The 23,581-nt window shown below is 43.5% G+C and overlaps 1 protein-coding gene across 2 annotated transcripts in view; it reads right to left on the bottom strand.

The window, feature by feature from the left end:
• LOC101934166 (uncharacterized) overlaps nt 1-23,581 on the bottom strand; it is a 65,768-nt gene that overhangs the window by 18,131 nt on the left and 24,056 nt on the right. For both annotated transcript variants that reach the window (XM_065588720.1, XM_065588719.1), the window contains exons 5-9: nt 18,145-18,264; nt 16,923-17,005; nt 12,485-12,610; nt 11,247-11,292; nt 2,460-2,593 (exon numbers count right to left, since the gene is read on the bottom strand). In XM_065588720.1, coding sequence (XP_065444792.1) covers nt 2,460-2,593; nt 11,247-11,292; nt 12,485-12,610; nt 16,923-17,005; nt 18,145-18,264 — 509 coding nt within the window. The remainder of the gene's footprint in view (nt 1-2,459; nt 2,594-11,246; nt 11,293-12,484; nt 12,611-16,922; nt 17,006-18,144; nt 18,265-23,581) is intronic.

The raw sequence follows: 23,581 nt of genomic DNA, 5'->3' as shown, positions 1-23,581 counted from the left end.
TCCATCTATGGCCCCACCGCAGTTTGGGAATCCCATCGCTGCGAAGCCATCTATGATCGCCTCCACGTTTCCCAGGGTCACTACCTTTGGCAGCAGTACATCAACGATTGCCTTCGCTACTTGCATCACAACAACCCCCACGGTAGATTTGCCCACCCCAAACTGGTTCGCGACTGACCGGTAGCTGTCTGGCGTTGCAAGCTTCCACAGGGCTATGGCCACTCGCTTCTGTACACTCAGTGCAGCTCGCAACCGGGTGTCACTGCGCTTCAGGGCAGGGGACAGCAACTCACAAAGTTCCAGGAAAGTTCCCTTCCGCATGCGAAAGTTTCGCAGCCACTGGGATTCATCCCAGACCTGCAGCACTATGCGGTCCCACCACTCAGTGCTTGTCTCCCGTGCCCAGAATCGCCGTTCCACGGCATCAACATGACCCATTGCCACTGTGATGTCCTCGGCGCTGGGTCGCCTGCTTTCTGACAGGTCTGTGCTACTCTCAGACTTCAGGACATCACCGCGGTGCCGTAGCCTCCTTGCCTGACTTTTCTGCATCTGCCTCAGGGAAACCTTTATGATAAGCTGCGAGACGTTGAGAGCGGCCACAACTGCAGCGATGGTCGCAGCGGGCTCCATGCTCGGAGTACAGTGGCGTCCGCGCTGTCAATGACTGGAAAAGCGCGCGAACTGTTTTCCCGCCGGCGCTTTCAGGGAGGGAGGGCGGGAGTGATGGACGGATGACGACAGTTTCCCAAAAGCACCCTCGACTCATTTTGTTACCCAGAAGGCATTGCCGGCTACACCCAGAATTCCAATGGGCAGAGGGGACTGCGGGAACTGTGGGATAGCTGACCACAGTGCACCGCTTCGAATGTCGACGCTATCACCGTTAGTGTGGACGCACAAAGTCGAATTACTGTCCTTAGTGTGGACACACACGCTCGACTTTGCAATATCGATTACAAAAATTCGATGCAAGTAAAATCGAACTACTCTCGTAGTGTAGACAAGGCCTAACTGATTTAAGAGATTGTTAGCTTAAAAATCCTATTTTAAAATTTCCTTACTCGTGACTACTGACACCGTCAGCTATTGTAATGGAAATTATTGTATCGATGTTGCTTTTCACTATCTTATATTTGTTTACTTTTGCATTTCTTTCTGCATCAACAAAGAAAATACCAATTTTGTTTTGTTTGTTTTTATAATCTACTTCTAATCAGTTTTGCTTTCAGGTTCTCAGGCATTAGCAATAACATTTCACCGTTTGTGGTGCTGTTTACCTTGAACAAAATAGCCAAATCTAACTAATGGGTTGTCCACCAAGGGACAATTAACAGATCTTAAACCCCAGCGTGGATGCTCTCATTCAGAAGTACAGTGGCCTTGTTTGCTTTAGCTTAGTGGTTCTTCAAAAGAGATCAATTCATTTGAACTTTCCTGAGTGTCCCTGTGTAGACAAGCCCTAACAAAATTACTATGCTGAGCACTGTAGATAAGATGTAGCTTTCTTTCTCTGACCTGATGGTCTCTATCTCTCAGCATACTATTCTGTGTCCTGCCATTCATCCTCCCTCCTAAAAAAATCCCTTAGCCGTAAAGCAGCAGCACTTTAACGTACCTTGTGTGGTCACGGCGCACAGTGCTCTAAAAAAACCACCTCAACGAGGGGCGTGGCTCCCAGCGCTGGGGCACTGTTTACACTGGCGCTTTACAGCGCTGCAACTTGCTGCACGCAGGGGGGTGTTTTTTCACACCCCGAGCGAGAAAGTTGCAGCGCTGTTAATTGCCAGTGTAAACAAGCCCCAAGTCACTAGCCCTGCAATGCTTGGAATGTAGTGGTCAGTAGAGTATGGGTTGGTGTGAGTGGCCTTCTTCTTATACAGCTGCTCTACAACACAAAGGACTAAACTCAATGTCCACTGGGTCTCCCTCAACCCACACAATCCCGATATTAAATAACTGTCCCGGTGCAGTTGCGGTAGCCAGGGGCGGCTCCAGGCACAAGCGCACCAAGCATGTGCCTGGGGCGGCAAGCCGTGGGGGGCAGCTTGCTGGTCACCATGAGGGCAGCAGTTTGGAGGAATGCCTGCGGGAGGTCCACCAGTCCTGCGGCTTTGGCAGCAATTCGGCGGCAGCTAGCCGTGGGACTGGTGAACCTCCTGCATGCATGCCGCCGAATCCGCGTTACCAGCGGACCTCCCGCAGGCTGAAAGCCACCTGCCTGCCTTGCTTGGGGCGGCAAAAAACATAGAGCCGCCCCTGGCGGTAGCTAACCCTTGATCCCTTTGGGAAGGCCCTTTCTGTTTTTCTATGGAGATTTGCACATCAAGTATTTATATCAGTAATTCATTATATGCAACATTAACATTGTTGCCATAGCATTACGTAGTTAGGAGTATTAAAAGTTCTATCCCAGGCAGTGGCAAGAACCCCTGCTATTCAGCAACTATCATCCCTACCTGGTTGGCTGGGTGTTGGGATAATATCCAGAGGAGTCCAATAGAAGCTTGTTGAACATCTGAATTGCTAGATGCAAGGAGATACAGCAGCTTGGGCAGGATGTCCATAGCAATGATGTCAGCCTGAATGTTCACTGTTTGGAAGAATGACAAAGCAGCTCAGTGTGGGGTAAATTGTTGGCACAATTATGGTGCTGTTTTCATGAATGTTAGACAGACTTATGGCTGAATGGTGACATATATATCCCTTATCAGAGGGTAGCCGGGTTAGTCTGGATCTGTAAAAGCATCAGAGAGTCCTGTGGCACCTTATAGACTAACAGACGTATTGGAGCATGAGCTTTCGTGGGTGAATACCCACTTCGTCGGATGCATCCGACCAAGTGGGTATTCATCCACGAAAGCTCATGCTCCAATACGTCTGTTAGCCTATAAGGTGCCACAGGACTCTTTGATGCTTTTATATATATCCCTGTCCAGGCAGGGCCAAATTGTGTTTTACCAGGTTATAAAAATCATGCTTTATCTGTTCTGTCTCCCTCTACCAACACTGTGTCTGGAGGAGTGGTATGGACCCATATTTGAATATAGCTTTGAAAGCACTTTGGCCTTGTTTGGTTGACCAATGCAAACCATGTTTGAAATGAGTTTAGCTGGAATGAGTTAAAGTTCACGAGGACTGTGTGTGTGTAGGGGGGGTTGGAGATACAGAGCCTGTCTAGACAATTTTTCCATTGCTTTAGCGTTTCCTGCCGCTGCCGGAGTGGTACAAAGGGATGGAATGAGACAAGGTTTTGATCCTTGATTCTTTGGAAGAACACTTCCCATTTTGTAATTTTAAATCAATAAATAAATCATCCATTCGAAGACGCTTGTCAAGGACATGCCTAGTTTCTGTCCCAAAGCATCCAGAATGATAATTCTTTTCCTCCTTTGAAAGGAAGCCAAGAAACTGCTCCAATTTGGTCTTCAGTCTCGTAAAATAACTGAAGAACATCTCTTCCCAAAAGAGAAAATTTGGGAGACGTGGTCATGTGACTTTAGACATATTGACACAGAAGGGAAAGGGCTCATTTGTCGTACCACAAACACACACACAGCTTGGCAGTCCTGGAGTAACAAACTTGAAGGCAGGCTGCGAGCTGTGGGAGCAAAATGAGTGGATCAGAGAGGAGAGCTCTTAAAATTAGTTCCCTACCGACTGAACTACATTGCACCGTACTAAATAAGACGTATTAGTGAAGTACTTGCTTTAGATGTACAGTACAGAGGAGATACAGAAGAAACTGCTCATGAGAATTGCCCTAAAATATTTGTAAAACCAAATTAAAATGACACCTGTTTATGATTTAAAAATCTAATATGGCAGAATGAAGAAGAGAAGACCCTGAATACATTTCAGAGATCTAGGCCATGACTGGTGCAGGAACAGTAATCGCACAAGGGATGTTTGAGTGAGGGATGGGAATAGGTGGCATTTCAAAAAGGAGGAGGGAGGATGAAAACAATTGATCTACTAGATACATGTACAACTGGTCTTATACCTCTGCACTATCACAGACCGATGCTTATTTTTTAGACAGCTAGTTACAGTGATCAACTGTTGCAGAGAAATTTATAATTAAAATGTACACTTACATAATGGCTGTGACGTTGCAGTCTATATGGTTTTATAAAAATCTGATAATAAGTGAATATAATGTAACTGGGATATGGTTCATGCAAAAGGTTTCTTGTAAGGTATCATTACAAAGCTTATAATCTACTGAGTGTGATCATCCTATTTGTATAAATGTACCACTCTTGTATCGGAAACTAGAAATATGAAATATAACTCTGAGGGCCTATTGTAATTATGCAAAGTGTGGGCCATTAATGGTGGTTTGGAATCTTGATGACTCCCATTAACTAGGACCATTGTCTGCAGATAGCTGTGTTTTTCCTGTGAGTCTTCCTGTATATGGCCTTGGCTACACTGGCGCTGTACAGCGCTGCAACTTTCTGCGCTCAGGGGTGTGAAACCCCCCCACCCCCGAGCGCCGCAAGTACAGCGCTGTAAAGCGTGAGTGTAATCCGAGCCTGCAGCGCTGCACGTTTGCTCGCAGCGCTGCAAGCTATTCCCCTCAGAGAGGTGGAGTACTTACAGTGCTGCGAGAGAGCTCTCGCCGCGCTGGCGGCGCGACTACACTCGCACTTCACAGCGCTGCTGCAGCAGCGCTGGGAAGTCCTAAGTGTAGCCAAGGCCTATGTGTGTGCTGGCAAGTCGGTAATGAAGTCTTGCAGTGACATGTGATCATGTCACCTGAACTGGAATCCATCTTTAATCTGGTGCTTTTCCAGTGAGGGGGTGGAAACCCAGAGGGACAAAGGGTTCCCGCCTTATGCAAAAGATATATAAAGGGGTGGAACAGAACAAAGAGGGGAGAGAGGAGCCATCATGAAGAATCCCCTAGCTACCACCTAAGCTGGAACAAGAGCTGTATCGGGGAAAGAATTGTGTCCAGGCCTGGAAAGTGACCAGTCTGAGGAAAAAACTTACTGAAGCATCTCTAAGGGTGAGATTATCTGTATTTAGTTTGATTAGACATAGATTTGTGCATTTTATTTTATTTAGTTTGGTGACTTACTTTGTTCTGTATGTTACTACTTGGAATCACTTAAATCCTATTTTCTGTATTTAATAAAATCACTTTTTACCTATTAATTAACTCAGAGTATGTATTAATACCTGGGGGAGCAAACAGCCGTGCATCTCTCTCTATCAGTGTTATAGAGGGCGAACAATTTATGCGTTTACCCTGCATAAGCTTTATACAGGATAAAATGGATTTATTTGGGTTTAGACCCCATTGGGAGTTGGACATCTGAGTGCTAAAGACAAGCACACTTCTGTGAGCTGTTTTCAGATAAACCTGCAGCTTTGGGGCAAGTAATTCAGACCCTGGGTCTGTGTTGGAGCAGACGGGAGTGTCTGGCTCAGCAAGACAGGGTGCTGGAGTCCTGAGCTGGCAGGGAAAACAGGGATAGAAGTAGTCTTGGCATATCAGGGGGCAGCTCCCAAAGGGGTTTCTGTGATCCAACCCGTCACAATGACTTTCATCCTGAAGGCTCCAAATCACTTCATAAACTATATGCAGTGTAAATGCCATCATAGAAATACAGCCGCTTTTCTATCATAGATTCCCAGCTATTTCTTTAGTGGAAATTGTCACTGCATCCTTCACTGGCCAACACTCTTGTGGCCTTCTGCCATACAAACAGAAAGCAATGTGCAAATATTACAGGGTTTGGAAGTAAAACTCCTGCTAACCCTGGTAGGGATAGTTCTGTTCTGTTTAGGTTCTTACACTGTACTTCACTCATCATCCCTGGTATCTGTTTTGTGTTAATACTTTTCTGGCAGTGTGGGTATCCTCCAGACAGCCAGCAGATGGAGTCAGAGCCTCTACTGAAGCCATAAAGGACAGTTACACTTATGGACTAGTACAAAAGGTTTCCATGAGATCTTAGTATGTTCATTCTGTATGTGAAGAAGCCCACCTAGACTTTCTAGACACAGGCTTGCTCTAGAGGACACTGCTGCACAGCAGGGTGTGAGGCTTCCCTTCCCCTTCTTCCAGCCGAAATGTGTATTTTAAAAACATGTATCGTATGTGTAAATAGAGTTTGATGGCAAATATGTAGGGCTAAATTATGCTTCACGAAAGGCAAAGCCGTGCTCAGGAGGAGGAGGTAGCAGTAGCACACTACCTAAGCAGCAATCTCAAGTGACATTCTAAGAACATAAGAACGGCCATACCGGGTCAGACCAAAGGTCCATCTAGCCCAGTATCCTGTCTTCCGACAGTGGCCAATGCCAGGTGCCCCATAGGGAATGAACAGAACAGGTAAACATCAAGTGATCCATCCCCTGTTGCCCATTCTCAGCTTCTGGCAAACAGAGGCTAGGGACACCATGCCTGCCCATCCTGGCTAATAGCCATTGATGGACCTATCATCCATGAACTTATCCAGTTCTTTTTTGAACCCTGTTATAGTCTTGGCCTTCACAACATCCTCTGGCAAAGAGTTCCACCGATTGACTGTGTGTTTTGTGAAGAAATACTTCCTTTTCATAGAGGCAGTATGATATTTTCTGTCTTCTCTATCCCTTACTTAATGATTCCCAACATTCTGTTTGCTTTTTTGACTGCCGCTGCACATTGAGAGGATGTTTTCAGAGAACTGTCCACAATGACTCCAACATCTCTTTCTTGAGTGGTAACAGCTATTTAGACCACATCATTTTATATGTATAGTTGGGATTATGTTTTCCAGTGTGCGTTTGTAGCAAGGCAGTGTGGTTCCCTGCCGCCCCGGAGAGGGTTGAGCCCCTCCGGACACCAGTGTGTGCGGGGCCGGCCAGAGAGTTTTGAGCCCACCTCCCAGAGGATCAGGACAGGAAGTAGAAAAGGAGGGATCCAGAACTCACTTGGAGAGCAGCTGCCGGAGAGGCTAGACGACTCTGGCCTAGCTCCCGGTTGGGAGATCCCCGCAAACTACAGAGGACCCAAGGACTGGCTTGACCTGCTGATGCTCAACACCAACCAGAGCCCAGAGGAGCTGCCTAGCCTGCCCCTGGCCAGTTACCCAGAGCACCCCATGGTGCCTGACCCCTCGGAGGACACCGTCCGGACCCAGGAATCTCTAGAAGGGGAGTTCAGAAGTAGCCCGGGGGCAGTCGACTCTAGTCTGGCTGCAGCACTGCAAGAGCCTATGTCAGTGTGTTGCGGCCAGGATCCCCACTGACTCAGCAGTGGGTTTTCTGCCGCTGCCAGGGCCCCGAGCTGGGATACAATGGAGTGGGAGGGCCTGCGTCACCCCTGCCACCCAACTTGGGGGTGTCAGTCTCCCCCTCTCCCAGGCCCCTCTGAGCCGAGCGCCTGGGCTTGTTGTTTACCTGCCTTTGCTCAGTCCCTGCGTGAGGGCCTAAGCCATTGACTCTCTGTTGCCCTGCCCTGACCCAGGGCCTGGGCCTGCTAATTGTATAAACTGTTTGGTCAGCGCCTGCCTGAGGACCTGAGCCCTTGACTCACTATTGCCTGTCGACCAGGGGCCGGGCAAGAATAACTGTCTGTATTTGCCTTTACTGCTGCTGTGGCGAGAGACTCCCATGGCCTCGCTAATTTCCTGTCAGCAAGTGGAAGGAAGTATCGAGGCGGGGTCGTTCCCCGACGTCCTGAAGAGGGACAAGCTCCAGCCAAACCCCTCTACAGCATTATTTTGCATTTATCAACATTAAATTTCATCTGCCATTTAGTTGTCCAGTCACCCAGTTTTATGAGATCCCTTTTTAACTCTTCACAGTCTGCTTTGGACTTAACTGTCTTGAGTAGTTTTGTATCATCTGCAAATTTTTCCAGTGCACTGTTTATCCCCTTTTCCAGATCATTTCTGAATATGTTGAATAGTACTGTACAGACACCTGTGGGACACCACTATTTTTCAGAAGGTTGAAAAAGCTACTAGGGGGGAAGCTGTTCTAGACTTGATTTTAACAAATAGGGAGGAACTCGTTGAGAATGTGAAAGTAGAAGGCAGCCTGGGTGAAAGTGATCATGAAATCATAGAGTTCGCAATTTTAAGGAAGGGTAGAAGGGAGAACAGCAAAACAGAGACAATGGATTTCAGGAAGGCAGATTTTGGGAAGCTCAGAGAGCTGATAGGTAAGGTCCCATGGGAATCAAGACTGAGGGGAAAAACAACTGAGGAGAGTTGGCAGTTTTTCAAAGGGACACTATTAAGGGCCCAAAAGCAAGCTATTCCGCTGGTTAGGAAAGATAGAAAATGTGGCAAAAGACCACCTTGGCTTAACCACGAGATCTTGCACGATCTAAAAAATAAAAAGGAGTCATATAAAAAATGGAAACTAGGACAGATTACAAAGGATGAATATAGGCAAACAACACAGGAATGCAGGGGCAAGATTAGAAAGGCAAAGGCACAAAATGAGCTCAAACTAGCTACGGGAATAAAAGGAAACAAGAAGACTTTTTATCAATACATTAGAAGCAAGAGGAAGACCAAAGACAGGGTAGGCCCACTGCTTAGTGAAGAGGGAGAAACAGTAACAGGAAACTTGGAAATGGCAGAGATGCTTAATGACTTCTTTGTTTCGGTCTTCACCGAGAAGTCTGAAGGAATGCCTAACATAGTGAATACTAATGGGAAGGGGGTAGGTTTAGCGGATAAAATAAAAAAAGAACAAGTTAAAAATCACTTAGAAAAGTTAGATGCCTACAAGTCACCCGGGCCTGATGAAATGCATCCTAGAATACTCAAGGAGCTAATAGAGGAGGTATCTGAGCCTCTAGCTATTATCTTTGGAAAGTCATGGGAGACGGGAGAGATTCCAGAAGACTGGAAAAGGGCAAATATAGTGCCCATCTATAAAAAGGGAAATAAAAACAACCCAGGTAACTACAGACCAGTTAGTTTAACTTCTGTGCCAGGGAAGATAATGGAGCAAGTAATTAAGGAAATCGTCTGCAAACACTTGGAAGGTGGTAAGGTGATAGGGAACAGCCAGCATGGATTTGTGAAGAACAAATCATGTCAAACCAATCTGATAGCTTTCTTTGATAGGATAACGAGCCTTGTGGATAAGGGTGAAGCGGTGGATGTGGTATACCTAGACTTTAGTAAGGCATTTGATACGGTCTCGCATGATATTCTTATCGATAAACTAGGCAAATACAAATTAGATGGGGCTACTATAAGGTGGGTGCATAACTGGCTGGATAACCGTACTCAGAGAGTTGTTGTTAATGGTTCCCAATCCTGCTGGAAAGGCGTAACGAGTGGGGTACCGCAGGGGTCTGTTTTGGGACCGGCTCTGTTCAATATCTTCATCAACGACTTAGATATTGGCATAGAAAGTACGCTTATTAAGTTTGCGGATGATACCAAACTGGGAGGGATTGCAACTACTTTGGAGGACAGGGTCATAATTCAAAATGATCTGGACAAATTGGAGAAATGGTCTGAGTTAAACAGGATGAAGTTTAACAAAGACAAATGCAAAGTGCTCCACTTAGGAAGGAAAAATCAATTTCACACATACAGAATGGGAAAAGACTGTCTAGGAAGGAGTACGGCAGAAAGGGATCTAGGGGTTATAGTGGACCACAAGCTAAATATGAGTCAACAGTGTGATGCTGTTGCAAAAAAAGCAAACATGATTCTGGGATGCATTAACAGGTGTGTTGTGAGCAAGACACGAGAAGTCATTCTTCCGCTCTACTCTGCTCTGGTTAGGCCTCAGCTGGAGTATTGTGTCCAGTTCTGGGCGCCGCATTTTAAAAAAGATGTGGAGAAATTGGAAAGGGTCCAAAGAAGAGCAACAAGAATGATTAAAGGTCTTGAGAACATGACCTATGAAGGAAGGCTGAAAGAACTGGGTTTGTTTAGTTTGGAAAAGAGAAGACTGAGAGGGGACATGATAGCAGTTTTCAGGTATCTAAAAGGGTGTCATAAGGAGGAGGAAGAGAACTTATTCACCTTATCCTCTAAGGATAGAACCAGAAACAATGGGTTTAAACTGCAGCAAGGGAGGTCTAGGTTGGACATTAGGAAAAAGTTCCTAACTGTCAGGGTGGTTAAACACTGGAACAAATTGCCTAGGGAGGTTGTGGAATCTCCATCTCTGGAGATATTTAAGAGTAGGTTAGATAAATGTCTATCAGGGATGGTCTAGACAGTATTTGGTCCTGCCATGCGGGCAGGGGACTGGACTCGATGACCTCTCGAGGTCCCTTCCAGTCCTATAATCTATGAATCTATGAATCTATTTACCTCTCTCCATTCTGAAAACTGAACATTTATCCCTACCCTTTGTTTCCTATCTTTTAACCAGTTACTGATCCATAAGAGCACCTTCCCTTTTAGCCCATGACAACTTACTTTGTTTAAGAGCCTTTGGTGAGGGACCTTGTCAAAGGCTTTCTGAAAATCTAAGTGCACTATATCCACTGGGTCCCCCTTCTCCACATGCTTGTTGACCCCCTTCAAAGAATTCAAGTAGATTGGTGAGGCATGATTTCCCTTTCCAAAAACCAGGTTGACTCTTCCCCAACAAATCATATTCATCTGTGTGTCTGGCAATTCTGTTCTTTACTATAGTTTCAACCAGTTTGCTCCATCTCAGGCAATCACCTTGTGGGTGCAGCTTGGGTAGCTTTAAGCTAGCACAGGTATCAGAGAAGTGAAGCCACAGCAAGATGCCCTTCAGCAAGTCCTAGCCCCACGAGTAATTACTCAGGGTTCCCGGTAGGCTTGTACAGCCTGGGCCGAAGCATGTGCTGCCCTGGCTCCACTGCTCTGGGACCCAGGTATGTGTTCTGCAGTCTACGCATGCCCTTATTCAGGCTCAATGCTTTGTGGGTGCTGGTGGGAGCATAACTAGCAGTGGGACTTCCTACACTTTAAAAAAACTGAAGGTGCTAATCTGGTGCTAGTACACAAGGATCTCTCTCTCTATCCACACCCTGGCCAGACATTTCATCTCTGGGCCTGTGAGCACTGAAGTCCGGGTTAGCTAGCACAACCCCCCAACCCCATCAATTATAGGTGTCTCCTAGACAGGTGTGCTGGAGATGAGGGGGCTCCCTTTGCCCTGTACTGCATCTGCACCCAGGTGGGGCAGCCATAATTGGGTTCCTAACAAGCAGAAAATTCCCCAACCTGCTGTCCTTTCCCGGGGGGGGGGGGGGGGGGGGGGGGAGTGTTTGGGAAAAACACATTACTCACCACTTGTGGCCAAGTTCCTCAGACAAACACATGCTTGGCTTGAAACCTGGTTGTGCCAATAAAAAAAGAGTGAGCACTCCAGTAACTGATCCTGTTGTCTAAAATAAACCAATAAACACTGTCTACAGAGTGTTTATTCTGGGATTTCATTTCCAAAAACGGTTGCTGAAGGCCAGTACATACAGGTATGAATCAACACCAGCTTAATTTTCCATCACCCAGACCTGTTACTCAGTACCCATTACTGTTGAGCAGGTTAGCAATATCCAGGGGATTTCCACATGCTGCCCAGAATCTAACAGTACATTCTCAGTGTTGATTTACTTCAGGAATGTCAAATGAACTGAATAGACAGGGGTGCTGGAACAATTTGTATAGTGTGGGTGCTGAGAACCATTGAAGCAAAGTGCAAACCCTTTATATGATGGAAATAATTTAAAGTCAGGGGGTGCAGCTATGAATGCACTGAATTTATTTGGTTTCCTTTTTCTCTGTATTCCCCTGAAAGAAATCAATATTCTTCTGGTCTAAGAAAGTAAGACATGTTTCCAAGTAATCATTAGCGAACATGAACATTGTGGTAGCTGGACTGGGATAGATGTCAAAGGTGAGATGGGATAAAAGGCAAGGCTGACTTAGAGCTATTGTCTTATGTCCCTTATAGGCCTTCTGCTAACTTTCAGTGCCCTACAGATGTATTTTATAAAACCTGAGAATTGCCAGTCCAGAACCTTGAAACACTCTGGGGATCCAAAGTGGCAGAGGCTTGGACTCCTCTCACAGAAGTCCTAGTGCGTGTCCAGGAAGGAGTGTTAGCTATGGTCTGTGACAACCTGTAACTCTTATAATGAGCAAAATCAAATCTCTGAAGGTGAACACTCCTGAAGTTTGGGAACACCTGGTTCCAGATCTGAACTCCAGCTCTGCAGGCCCAACTCTGTTTCCATCTTTAAAGCACAGTGCAATCAATAATTATAACTTTGCCAGAAATGTGCTAAAATTCTCACATCTAGCAAAGTGCCTCAGTTGCATGCTATGGGATTTACAGTAGTAAAGTGCAGTTTCAAAGCCTCCCCTGCACTTGCCTGGGGCTCTCTAATTACAGTGTAAAGCAATCTAGTTGCATCATAGCTTCTTCACGCTGAGTGTAACGTACAGAATTAAAGAAACCTCAGGAGAATGATCAGCAAATCTGCTGTACAATAACACACCTCCCTCCCCTATCTTTTTCACTTTACCTTGTCCACAGATGAAGACAGGAGAGAAATGAGTGTCCGCAGAAGGAATTGATCCCCAACTCGCAACATGGCTTCGTGGTACTGAGAGTTGGCTGCCACATTGCTTAAAGCTGCACAACTATAATACTGTCGAGAACAGAGAAGGGGGTGGAGAGAAGATGTCACTGTGACAGTGTTTATTCAATACAGTGAAAATCAACAGGAGAACGGCTTACATTTTTTTTGACAAAAGTGTGTACTTTTCAACTTCAAGGTGCTTTACAAAAATTGATTAAACCCCAAAACACCTTTCTGAGGTAGGTAGGTATTAATACTCACATCTGGCTGACTGGGGGAATGGAGAGAAACTGAGACAGAGATTGTGACGTGCCCAAAGCCACAGGGGAAGATGGTGGTAAAACTGGAATAAGAATGCAAAAGCTCCTGGCTTCTAATTCCATGTGCAGGACACACATCTCTTTGTTATTAAGAAACAAAGTGTACAGAAAGTCAGAAAGTGAGCTTAATGTCCTTTGGGGCAAATATTGTGGAGAGCATTCATGAGACAAAAATTCCTCTGTCCATCCTATTACAGCTCACTCCAAGCAGGGCACTTTTTTTCTGCCACACTCCTGGACTCATGTCTGAGCCTAGTTAATAGCCCTAAGCAAGAACATAAGGGTCCAAAATATAATTTAGATGTAATCAGGGAAGAAATATTTTGTCAGAACCCACAAATATGGTCTCATAATGGCCCCTCTTCTACTGGCAAATACCAGCATTCGGGGTGTCATTTCTGCAAAAAGGGTAGTTCAGGCATGACAAGGGGGACTTCCTAGTGCTCTTGCTGTGAAAAGATGCACACAGGCAACGGGGTGACTGAAAGAGAACAGTACGTACACATTGACAGCCTGGCATAGCCATAGAGCTATGAAATATATTTACATCATGCTCCTCAACCAGTGTTATATGACCAGAGCTGCTCAAATCATAGGCAGAATTCAAAGGAGACTGAAGAATGCACGGAAGCAAGGGTTACTTGTCCATTGGACACACAAAACTCTCTCAGTTCTGGGTTATATCAGTGTGTGTCTGGGAGGGCACTTCCCAGTCCAGATTGACACACACACACACACACAAGTTCTGCTTGAGCTAATGTGCTAAAATTAGCAAAGTGGCCATGGCAGCATGAGTGGCTGCTTGTTTGTTTCCTGCTAGACATAATGGAACGTATTTATATAGCATCCACCGCACAAGACCCTCAATGGTCCTAGCAAACAAAGCTAGGAAAAGAGCTGAAACCTCTTAACTCTCAGTTCTGTGCTTTAACATATTATGCTATGTGTCCTTGCAGAAATATTCATCTAAGACTAAAGACATTAGCAATTACTTATATGAGAAATTCGAGTTTGAGTTGCTAGCAGTAGCTATGTTAAGTAGACATAAAGAACAGGGATGAAGAGCTTGTAAGAGACATGTCTCCGAGCTTTGTTGCAACATATAAAAGCTTGCCTCACCCCTGTATGAGACTGTATTTGGCAGGCATCTGGAAAATTCTAGGAATCATGCATTCTACATTCGATAGAACTGTTCATGGGGCGAGGCTATACCAGCCTGCACTCCTCTTTGAAGATACTCTGAATGATTGTGCTGACATGTCAAGAGAGATCAGTAGGATCACACCCAGGAGAAAAGCATTTGCCCCCCCACCTCTGCCAAAGGCATCAATGCCATTACTGAAGGCAGTCATCTTGCACTGACTGACTAGACAGGTACAGCCACATTCAGCAAAGCAAAAAATAACCATATTCAAGCCAAATGATGCAGTATGTTCTACTGTCCCAAAGTGAGTTTAATCATAGAGACTCTCCCTGAAGGAATGGCAAAAATATTTTGGCTGTCACTAATGTCAATGGATCAGATTAAGCTCTGGTGTAATTTGTACAGCCTCTAAAGAGTTGTAGAAGGGATAAATGTGGCCCAAACTCTTTGTATAATATAAAAAGGGAGGGTGCAGAGAAATTCTCTCCCAGGAGAAATTAACACATGTTGGCAGACTTTGTGGAATGGAGCAATCTGTTGTGGTTTTTTTGTTTTTTCGTTCTCTTGCTTGGTTGGTTGTTTCCACTTCTTGATCAGGAAAAAAATCTTCCACCATAATGTTTGGGTCGTAAAAGGGCTCCATCTTGTCTTTCAAATACCTCCTTGAGCATAAGGAAATTTAAGGGCAGTAATACTGCTGAGGGGGTTACAGAGGGGCAACCTCACTGCAACCTTTGATGCTCCAAAACAGATTCTTGAAACGTGACCTTGGGAAGATGAGATATTAATGCTCAGACTGTATTTCCCAATAATTGGGACCAATTATGTGGTCAAAAGGTCTGAATTGACATTCCATGACGGAAGACAGAAGCTTGTGGAAGGTACTGGCTTATATTGACTGCCGCCCTTCTGTTCAAGCCTCCTGATGTTGAGAATGCATGGCCAAAGCAAAATGACTGGCAAATGAGGAGTACAGCATCAGTTATGAGCAAAATCCCTTCAAGGAATACCATGGCTGGCCTCCCTTTCTCCAAGAGGGCTTCCATATGCTAGCAAATTAGACCAACAAGTGCTCTCATTTGGTCTGCTAAATTTTTATTTTTAGCACTGGTAGGAGCCAATTTGATAGAATTACTAGTAAGTGGATGAAGGATGCATGCCTTAGATGTAATATGTTTAGATTTTAGTAAGATTGAAATAGCAACTCACAAAATCTTAATTCAAATTGGCTTGTGGACTGAAAACAATGTGCAGGACCTTAAACTCAAGTCCTGTACACACCAGGAAATTGCACCACTGCTCAAAGTAGAATTCTGAAACAGTATTGAAAACAATATTGTTGGAGCTATTCTACTATTTGAACTATTTTCGTTTCCTGTCCAAGGAGACTTAGTATAGAAGAAAATTGTCTGTTATAGTTCCAATTCCTAATGTAGGCATAGATAATGATAAACATTGGTCTGTCTAATTTAGAAAGGAGAAAGAGATACATTACTGAAATAAGCAGATGCCAAGGAGGATAAAGACATAATACAAATGGGCCCTGACAATGGGCCATACAAGTGTGGTTTGAATCTACCTTGGCCCCTCTCCTCCTACCCCACAGCCTTTCCTACATCAAGCATAGATCAGTCAGAAGGGAGACTCTCTCCCAGTGTGCACTACAGAGGATGGTGTATAACCATTTGCAGATATTGGAAGGGTGTAATCACCAAGGCTTGTTTAGTGAGATACAGGAAGGTATAATTTGGAGTAATGGGATAAAATAGAGAGAGGGAATAATTAAGATGCATATCAGGAAAAACCTGTGATGCTGAATGTTTGTGGAAAGTAGTTGTAGAGGTCTCATCTCTTGGGATATCTAGAACAAGACTGGATGAAATACTAACAAAAATATGTAAGAGACCAGGAGACAGACTGGATGATGTAACAGGTCCTATCCATCTTTACTGTCCATGATTCTGGTCATTGGCTTTCTCTGGATTATTTTAATACAAAGCTTTCTTCATAGGTGTGCATCATCATGAGATACTCATATAGATCACCCATTATATGCAGGTCAGGCAACCCCCATTGTGGGCTATGCACCCCATATACATAACCAACTACAAGAATAATTTTTTTTTAAATCACACATCCAAAATATTGGAAAGTTTTAACAGGCATAATAAAAATATGGAGGTACAAGTAAAGAGAGCCAGTCTTAACTGTAATTGGTCTGATGTATGTCTGATGTCCTCAAAGGTATAGCTGATACCTATAAAAAATTTGACAACTGACCGTCAGCTGGTATTCTGATACCATTGGTTATCTTGCTGACCTGTACTGTCTCATTGTTTTCTTGTGCTCTCCCTGTCTGTTATACCACCCTATTGTCTCTTGTGTTATACTTGGATGATAAACTAATTGAGTTTTTGCACAGTGCCTAGCACAATGGGGCCCTGGTCCATGATTGGAGTTCTTAAGAGCCACTGTAGTATAATAATAACTAATAATTAACATAATAATTAATAATCCCCCACTAACTTTTTCTGATGCAAAAGGATAACAGGAAAGCATGAAATCTATGATTCTGCCAGAGAGAAGACTGGTATCGTCACAACAGCTTTGTGTGTGTATTTTCATATCAGCTTTCTCCTATCACAGCTGGACCTATGTTGCATGCCCAAAGCAGTGTTTATACAACTATTCAGCATTTCACTGTGACACCATTACCTATTGGTTCACTGAAATAAAAACAAAAACAAAGTCAAAAGCCCCTTGCGTTCCTTATTTCTCCTTCTTTTCCAATACTCCCAAAACCCTGGAGAAGCCCCAAGTGCTTACATTGTATTTTTGAATTCTAATAGTTATTCTAGCTCCAGGATTGTATAATTTGCTTTTATTATTTAAAAATTGTGGCTTGTTTTAACTATACCTGTACTTCTGAGTCGGGAGATTCTAACATTAGGATGAGGACAGGGAGGGCTCCTTCCCTGCACAGGACTTGCTGGATCCGCTCTGTAAAGTGAGAAAGAGGGCAAATTTTAGTATGTGAAAGGGTGCGGAAGGATCAAGGATCACCCCCTCCCCAGCATACAATCAAATGGATGCAGCATTGTGAAGGCTTTCTGAGAAAAAGGGACCATTGGGCAGTGCTGAGTGATTTAGGTTCATCCAAATGTACCCCAATGAGAGTAACTTGCAAATAACACTCCAAGTAAGACAAAGTCTGTATGGGAGCAGAACGGCAGTGCAAAATCATTTTAGCCATAATGACCTGAAAGCCACCTGAGCAGGCTTTTCCTCTTTTTTTTTTTTTTTTTAAGTTAAAGATTAAAATTGCTAGAAGTGCTAAGCAAAGATCAGACCCACTAGTATAAGCCATTTCTGTCTATTTCATATAAAACATCTTTTTTAACCATAAATTGAAAATGTGCAATTGTAACAGTCAACAGGCAAAGTTCTCACCCTCCCCCAGTACCTCATCTAAAGGGGACAGATCAGCCACCGCAGTAGTATCTTGGTGCATGGGATTGACCTCTGACATAATGTTTTCCATTGTTTTTGTTTTAGAATTAATGAACAATGATGTTGTCTTTTAACATAGAAGGACAAATCATGCTCCCACTGAAGTTCATGGGAATAATCCCATGAAACAGGCCCAGGCCCATAATGTTTATCCTAATGTATACCCTGCAACACCAGGTTTGGGATATAAGATTCACATTAAAACCTATACCATGATTCACTACTGTTAAGTAATCTTCCATTTTAAGAGATTACCCCGAAATACACCAAAGTGTCCTTAGTACAGTTCTCCTTTACCAGAATGGTCACTTCTTTTAAGCAACTGATTTTTGTCAGTTTCCTGAGTTGTGACTTAATAGTTTGCACTCAAGTTCAATTGTGTTGATAATCAAGCCCTTGCTAATTACAAACTATTAACAGGTGGGTCTATATAAGCTGCCAGAGGCCAAGCTTTTTGAATTTAGAGACTCAGCCAAGGTCGTCATCATTAATGCCATTTACCAAGAAAATGACATATATTATCAGGATTCCAAAGTTATCCCATCTTATCCCTCATAAAATTAGGCTGTTTCTAGTTACAGGGCAGTTGCTTTTGACAATTTGTAGATAGAACATTAACCTGAAAGTACCTGATCGTGTGAGGTTGAGAATAGCTCCAACTGCATTTTGTTGGACTCTAGGATCATAGGAGTTGGCAAGTGCCAGCAAGGGTATAACTCCCGCTGAGCCGATGGCCTCTCGGTTGGACTCTGGGGAAAACATACAATGAGAGAGAAATAAGAAGAGTGTCTTTTCAGTATGTCTTCACATTACTCTAATAAACTCTGGAAAGGAAGTGTAAAACTAGCTTTATTTGGGATTTTTATCTGAATTTTTACTATTTGTCAAAGTCCCTTAGTATCCTCTGAGTGAATCCCATGAGCTCAAAAAGAGAGACGCTAACTGCAGAATTTTAAATGTCTCAAATTTAACTTATAACCCTAATGTGCTCTAACAAGGTATTTATGATCTTGTAAGTATTATATTAGCAAACAAACCTTTATTTTGTTTGTAGGTAGGATTTCATTAATTTAGCAGGATAAACACAGTGAACCAAATTCTGTTTTTGGATTATCTGTGCCACCTTAAGGTTAAGATTTTTGTCATGGTTATTTTTATTAAAAGTCTCGACAGGTCGTGGGCAATAAACAAAAATCCACGGAAGCCTGCAACCTGTCTGTGACTTTTACTAAAAATAATGGGGGGAAGGGCTGACAGGGGATGACTGAAGTGCAAGGGAGGGGGAATGAGAGCCTGAGCCTCGCTTTTTCACCAACAGAAGTTGGTCCAATCAAAGATATTATGTCACCTATTTTGTGTCTCTCATATCCTGGGACCAACACGGCTACAACACTATAAAAGTGTAAGGCATTTATTATTAATTTATAAAAATTCTACTTTGATGGCTATGTCTTATGGCATATTTAATCACTTCATATTCATACACTAAATATTTTGGGCCTTGTACAACGTTTCCTCAACCCAGTCTTGAGAGAATAATAGCTCTCCTTTGCTGTGATGCCTATAAAAAACTTGATAAGTTAGGCCACTATTGTGCTGAGACTATTGCCTATCATACTGACCAATGTTGTTCCATTGTTACTTGTACTCCCTCCCATCAGTCTATATCCATCTGTTGTCTCTTGTCTTATACTTAGATTGTATACTCATTGGGATAGAGACCATCTTTTTATTCTGCGTTCGTACCGAAACAAGCACATTGGTCCTTGTGATTTTGAAAAGCATTCATTATTGTTCTTACTCACCTCCCAGTGAAGTCGTTGGGAATTTCAGTGGGAGCAGAGTTAGGCCAATATTGAATGCTTTTGAAAATAGCACTCAATGTTTCTTTTGATTCTCAGGATATTTTGTACAAAAACAAAACTAAGGCCAAATCTTGTACTCTTTACTCAGGCTAAATGCCCATTGAAATCCATTGGAGTTTTGTTTGAGTAAGGAACTGCAGGATCTGGCTGGTTCAAAGAGTGGCTAGTATGGGAAAGGAGGCTGGGAACTCTCTAGTATGGATGTGTAGTTCCTTAAAGGTGAGGTCAACTCTTTATGTCCCATTTCACCCAAAGGCTTAAGAGGCCAAAAATATTCTCATTGCTTTTACAGTATGATGTGCATATATGTTTTTTCTACACTTCAGTCAGTAGAAGCAAAAATCCTTTCCTGTAGTTTTATCTGATGGCAAATAGTGTGGCATGATATATGCTTTAATTAGTTCAGCAAAAGAAAGATTTAAACAGATTAGGAATTTTGAAACTATCTCCTCCTCCATTCTTTCCCACGCTACAGTGTGAGCTGTGTCTATGAATGTGGGAAGGAAATTCATGTCTGGACAAGGTAATTTTATAAAATCTTTTTCTCTTTTCTTCCTGTAAGAGAGGCTCCTTGGGAAATTTTTCAAATCTAGATCCCTTGCTGGGAGGTTTCCTAAGAAAGCAAGGGTGTTAATGCTGTATCAGATTCACAATGCATAGTTAACGCTTTGTCTCTTTAAAGCTTTGTCTTTTTAAAATTTGATTTGAAAGGGCTTCAAACCCATGATGCCTCAGTGGCTGAGTGTTCAATGTTCCTGGCCAGTGCTTGGGCCCTTGATCGCCCAGGCTTTCTTAGTTATCATTTAGACAGAAGAGGAGTAGCATGAGGAAATTAATCTAGAAGTCTCCCACCTGGCTGAGAATGGTTGGTGTCTCATCTCTCATAATGGGAAGATAGAAAGACCACAGTAAATACCTATGATATAATTACCCCCATAACCAAGAAAGCCATGTTTTCTTTTTCCCTAGGGTCATTCACTAAGTTCCTCCACTGAACTGATGCTGTGCAGTCTTCGGTGAAGATTATAACTGTGAGCTTGCTGGATGCATTTTTATATAACTTATTCTCCTCACTCTTCTCCTCTCCCCGCTCCAGTGCTGGTATCATTCATGCATTGTGGCTGATCTCTAGCTAAGTGGCTAATCTTATCACAGGGATGGACTGAGATATGCATCCCACTGAGAGAGAATTTTTTATTCTAATCTCCATAAAAGCTGCAGCTGAATAGACTGTTTTTATTCTGGACCACCTGATTACCAGAGTAATTTCAGTCCCTTTATAGCTGCCATTGCTCAGGCCCCACTTACTGTGCTTTCAGAAAGGGATTATGTATCCAGATGTTCCTTCAAATCAGCATTGAAGAATTAATAGCTTCCTCCAGTTAGTGCCCTGGATTTAAAGAACTCTTCTTGCAACCTACAACTCTTAGTTCCAGTTTGCCAATGTAAACCATTTCTGTGCACTTGAAAATTCTCTTGGCACTACAATTCCTAGAGATGTGTGCACAATTATTGGCAACAAAGAAAGAGAGATACTCTATGAAATTGGATTTATCATCAAAACCATTTTTATATCTGACTTTCCTTTGTAAGGAAAACACGTGAGACGTTCTCCTTACTCAGCCTAACATGAATGCTCAGGTCTCCCTCAACTGCTGCTGTGAACATTCAGTTCATATTCTCTCTTCTCTGCATCACTGTGCCTACTGTTTATGCTAGAGTTACTGTTGGCTGCTTTATCTTCACTTAGTATAATGCATCTCGTTCGATCACTTTTGCTTGCATTGGCAATATTCCTGTATTTTCATACATCCCTTTTGATTCTTGAACTGTGGTTCCTTTGAACCCATAGTCAGACCCCATTACTACTTCCAGGCTTCCTTCTAACTAAGAGTTCTGTGTTAATAATGCTCATTGACTTCATAGGCTTACATCAGAGATGAATTTGGACCAATAACTTGAGACCTCAGAGGGAATTGGGGTTGTCTCTCCTTTTACATGAATGTGGCTGGGGTTTCTCCCTTCTCCCACTCCCAAACCACTGTTGGATAAGAAATCTTCAATTTCCTTAACTCCACAAACCCCTCACTTTTGCATGTATTCTCAATTCTCCTCTATTTCTGTAGTATCAAGCCAACCCTGAATTGAAATGGCATAGAAATTTGAGGCAGGTGGAGGAGAAGATGACTACACAATGAATTTTGGGCTTTGCAGTGAGGGTCCAAAATGAATGAATTCAAGGGAGAGGGCCTGATTTGTTTGAACCAGCCCTGCGTGCGGGCCTCATGAACAAATCTAGCTGGAAATTTTTTGATAGGACAATCTTTCATCAAAAAATGCTGTTTATTTTTAATGTAAAAATGTCATGGGAACATGTCAATTCTGGAAAGCTACTGAGACTTTTAACCACAGTGTCAGTTAGTGCTAACCATTGTGGTGTGTTTTGTGATGTCCACCATCTTGTATCACATAGGCCCTGAACAATGAACAGGTGTTAGCAACTTTCAAATACTACCAGCTAGAACTGAATATAAATCTGAATCCTTGAGGTAAAAGCCAACCTAAGTTCCCTCTGAGCTGTGCGGTCATGCAGCAGGCTATCAAGGGCCATGCAGGTGTGCAGGGGGGAGAGGTGCCTCTCCCCTGGCCCCGGCCCCGGAGCTGCTGTGGCTGGCGAGAGGCACTTCTCCCCCGGCCTCAGCCCCGGAGCTGCCGCAGCCAGAGAGAGGTCCGGTAGGGTTGCCAACTTTAAAATTCCAGAAAACCGAATACCCTTGCCCCGCCCATTGCCCTGCCCATTCCCTGAGGCCCTGCTCCTGCACCGCCCCCTCTCACTCCATCCCCCCTCCCTCTGTCGCTTGCTCTCTCCCACGTGCTCATTTTCACTGCAAGGCCCAAATGGGGAGGGATGTATTGACAGATGTATTATGCTAAGGTCAGGTTTTATTTGTTACAAGACACTAGAGCCGGTAGCAAAATAGTCAAAAAGGGTAATTTTTTAAAAAAATGAAATTTCACAAAGGTTTTCATGATTCTTTCCCTTCCCTCTTCCCATTTTTCGTAACCAGCTCCATGTTTTTTGTTCACTCAAGTTGTTGTGATTTTATGTGTGGAATTAGGACTACACATTATCACAGCTGCAATGGATCCATTAAAGGCCCACTCCTGAAGCCCAAATACAAATCCATAGAGCACAACCACAAAATGCACACCTGTCCATATACCTATATAAATAAATCTGTAGAAACTGATTCCCACACCTACATGCAGATACACACGTGTATTCATATGTACACATCTAGCATGCACTAATACATATAAAAAGCGAGAAAGAGTCCTGTGGCACCTTATAGACTAACAGACATATTGGAGCATAAGCTTTCTTGGGTGACTACCCACTTCTACGTCTGTTAGTCTATAAGGTGCCACAGGACTCTTTCTCGCTTTTTACAGATCCAGACTAACATGGCTACCCCTCTGATACTTGACACTAATACATATATTTCCACATGATTTATTATTACAATTGTTGTTCAGTGCCTAGAGACCCCAACTAAGATCAGGGCTCCAGGGTGGTAGGTGCTGGACATACACATAAAAAGAGAGAGTCTGCAACAAAGAGTTTTTAATGTAGCTAGACAAAGGTGGGGAGAAATGTGTGATACGTTGGCTCTTCTGCAATTACTAGTCAACAACATTCACTTCTTAAGAAATAATACATTTCTTTTAGAGTTCCCTTCTCTTTTAAAAACTTGTTATGAAATTAATACACATATATTTTATGTCATACATTTTTTTGCGTGCAAGCCAGCCAAAGGAATAAAAGTCAAAGAGTTAGGCTGCAAATTTTATTCGCACAAGTATACACACATGCGGCAATGCACACACATGCCTACACAAAGATACACAGTCTCTTACACACATACAATACATGCATGCATGCACTTGCCTATAGAGAGACACTTTGTCATACACTTTTCCAGGGTCTGCCTAAATCACCCAGCGGGGAAGGGAGGATGATGGGCTGGAGGGGAAAAATGGGGGTGGTGAGGGTGGAGGAGAGAGGATGGGGAGGGAAAGAGGTCAAGGATGAGAGCAGGGTTGGGGTGAGAAGGGGCAGTGAAGGAGAGAGGAGGGAGTGTGGGGGGTATGAGGGTGGATGGGGATGTAGGGGGAGGCAGAAAGATATAGGTGCATGAGG

This window comes from Chrysemys picta, chromosome 3 (genome assembly GCF_011386835.1).
Source record: "Chrysemys picta bellii isolate R12L10 chromosome 3, ASM1138683v2, whole genome shotgun sequence".
Classification (NCBI taxonomy): Eukaryota; Metazoa; Chordata; order Testudines; family Emydidae; genus Chrysemys; species Chrysemys picta.
This window is presented reverse-complemented; position numbering and strand designations above follow the sequence as displayed.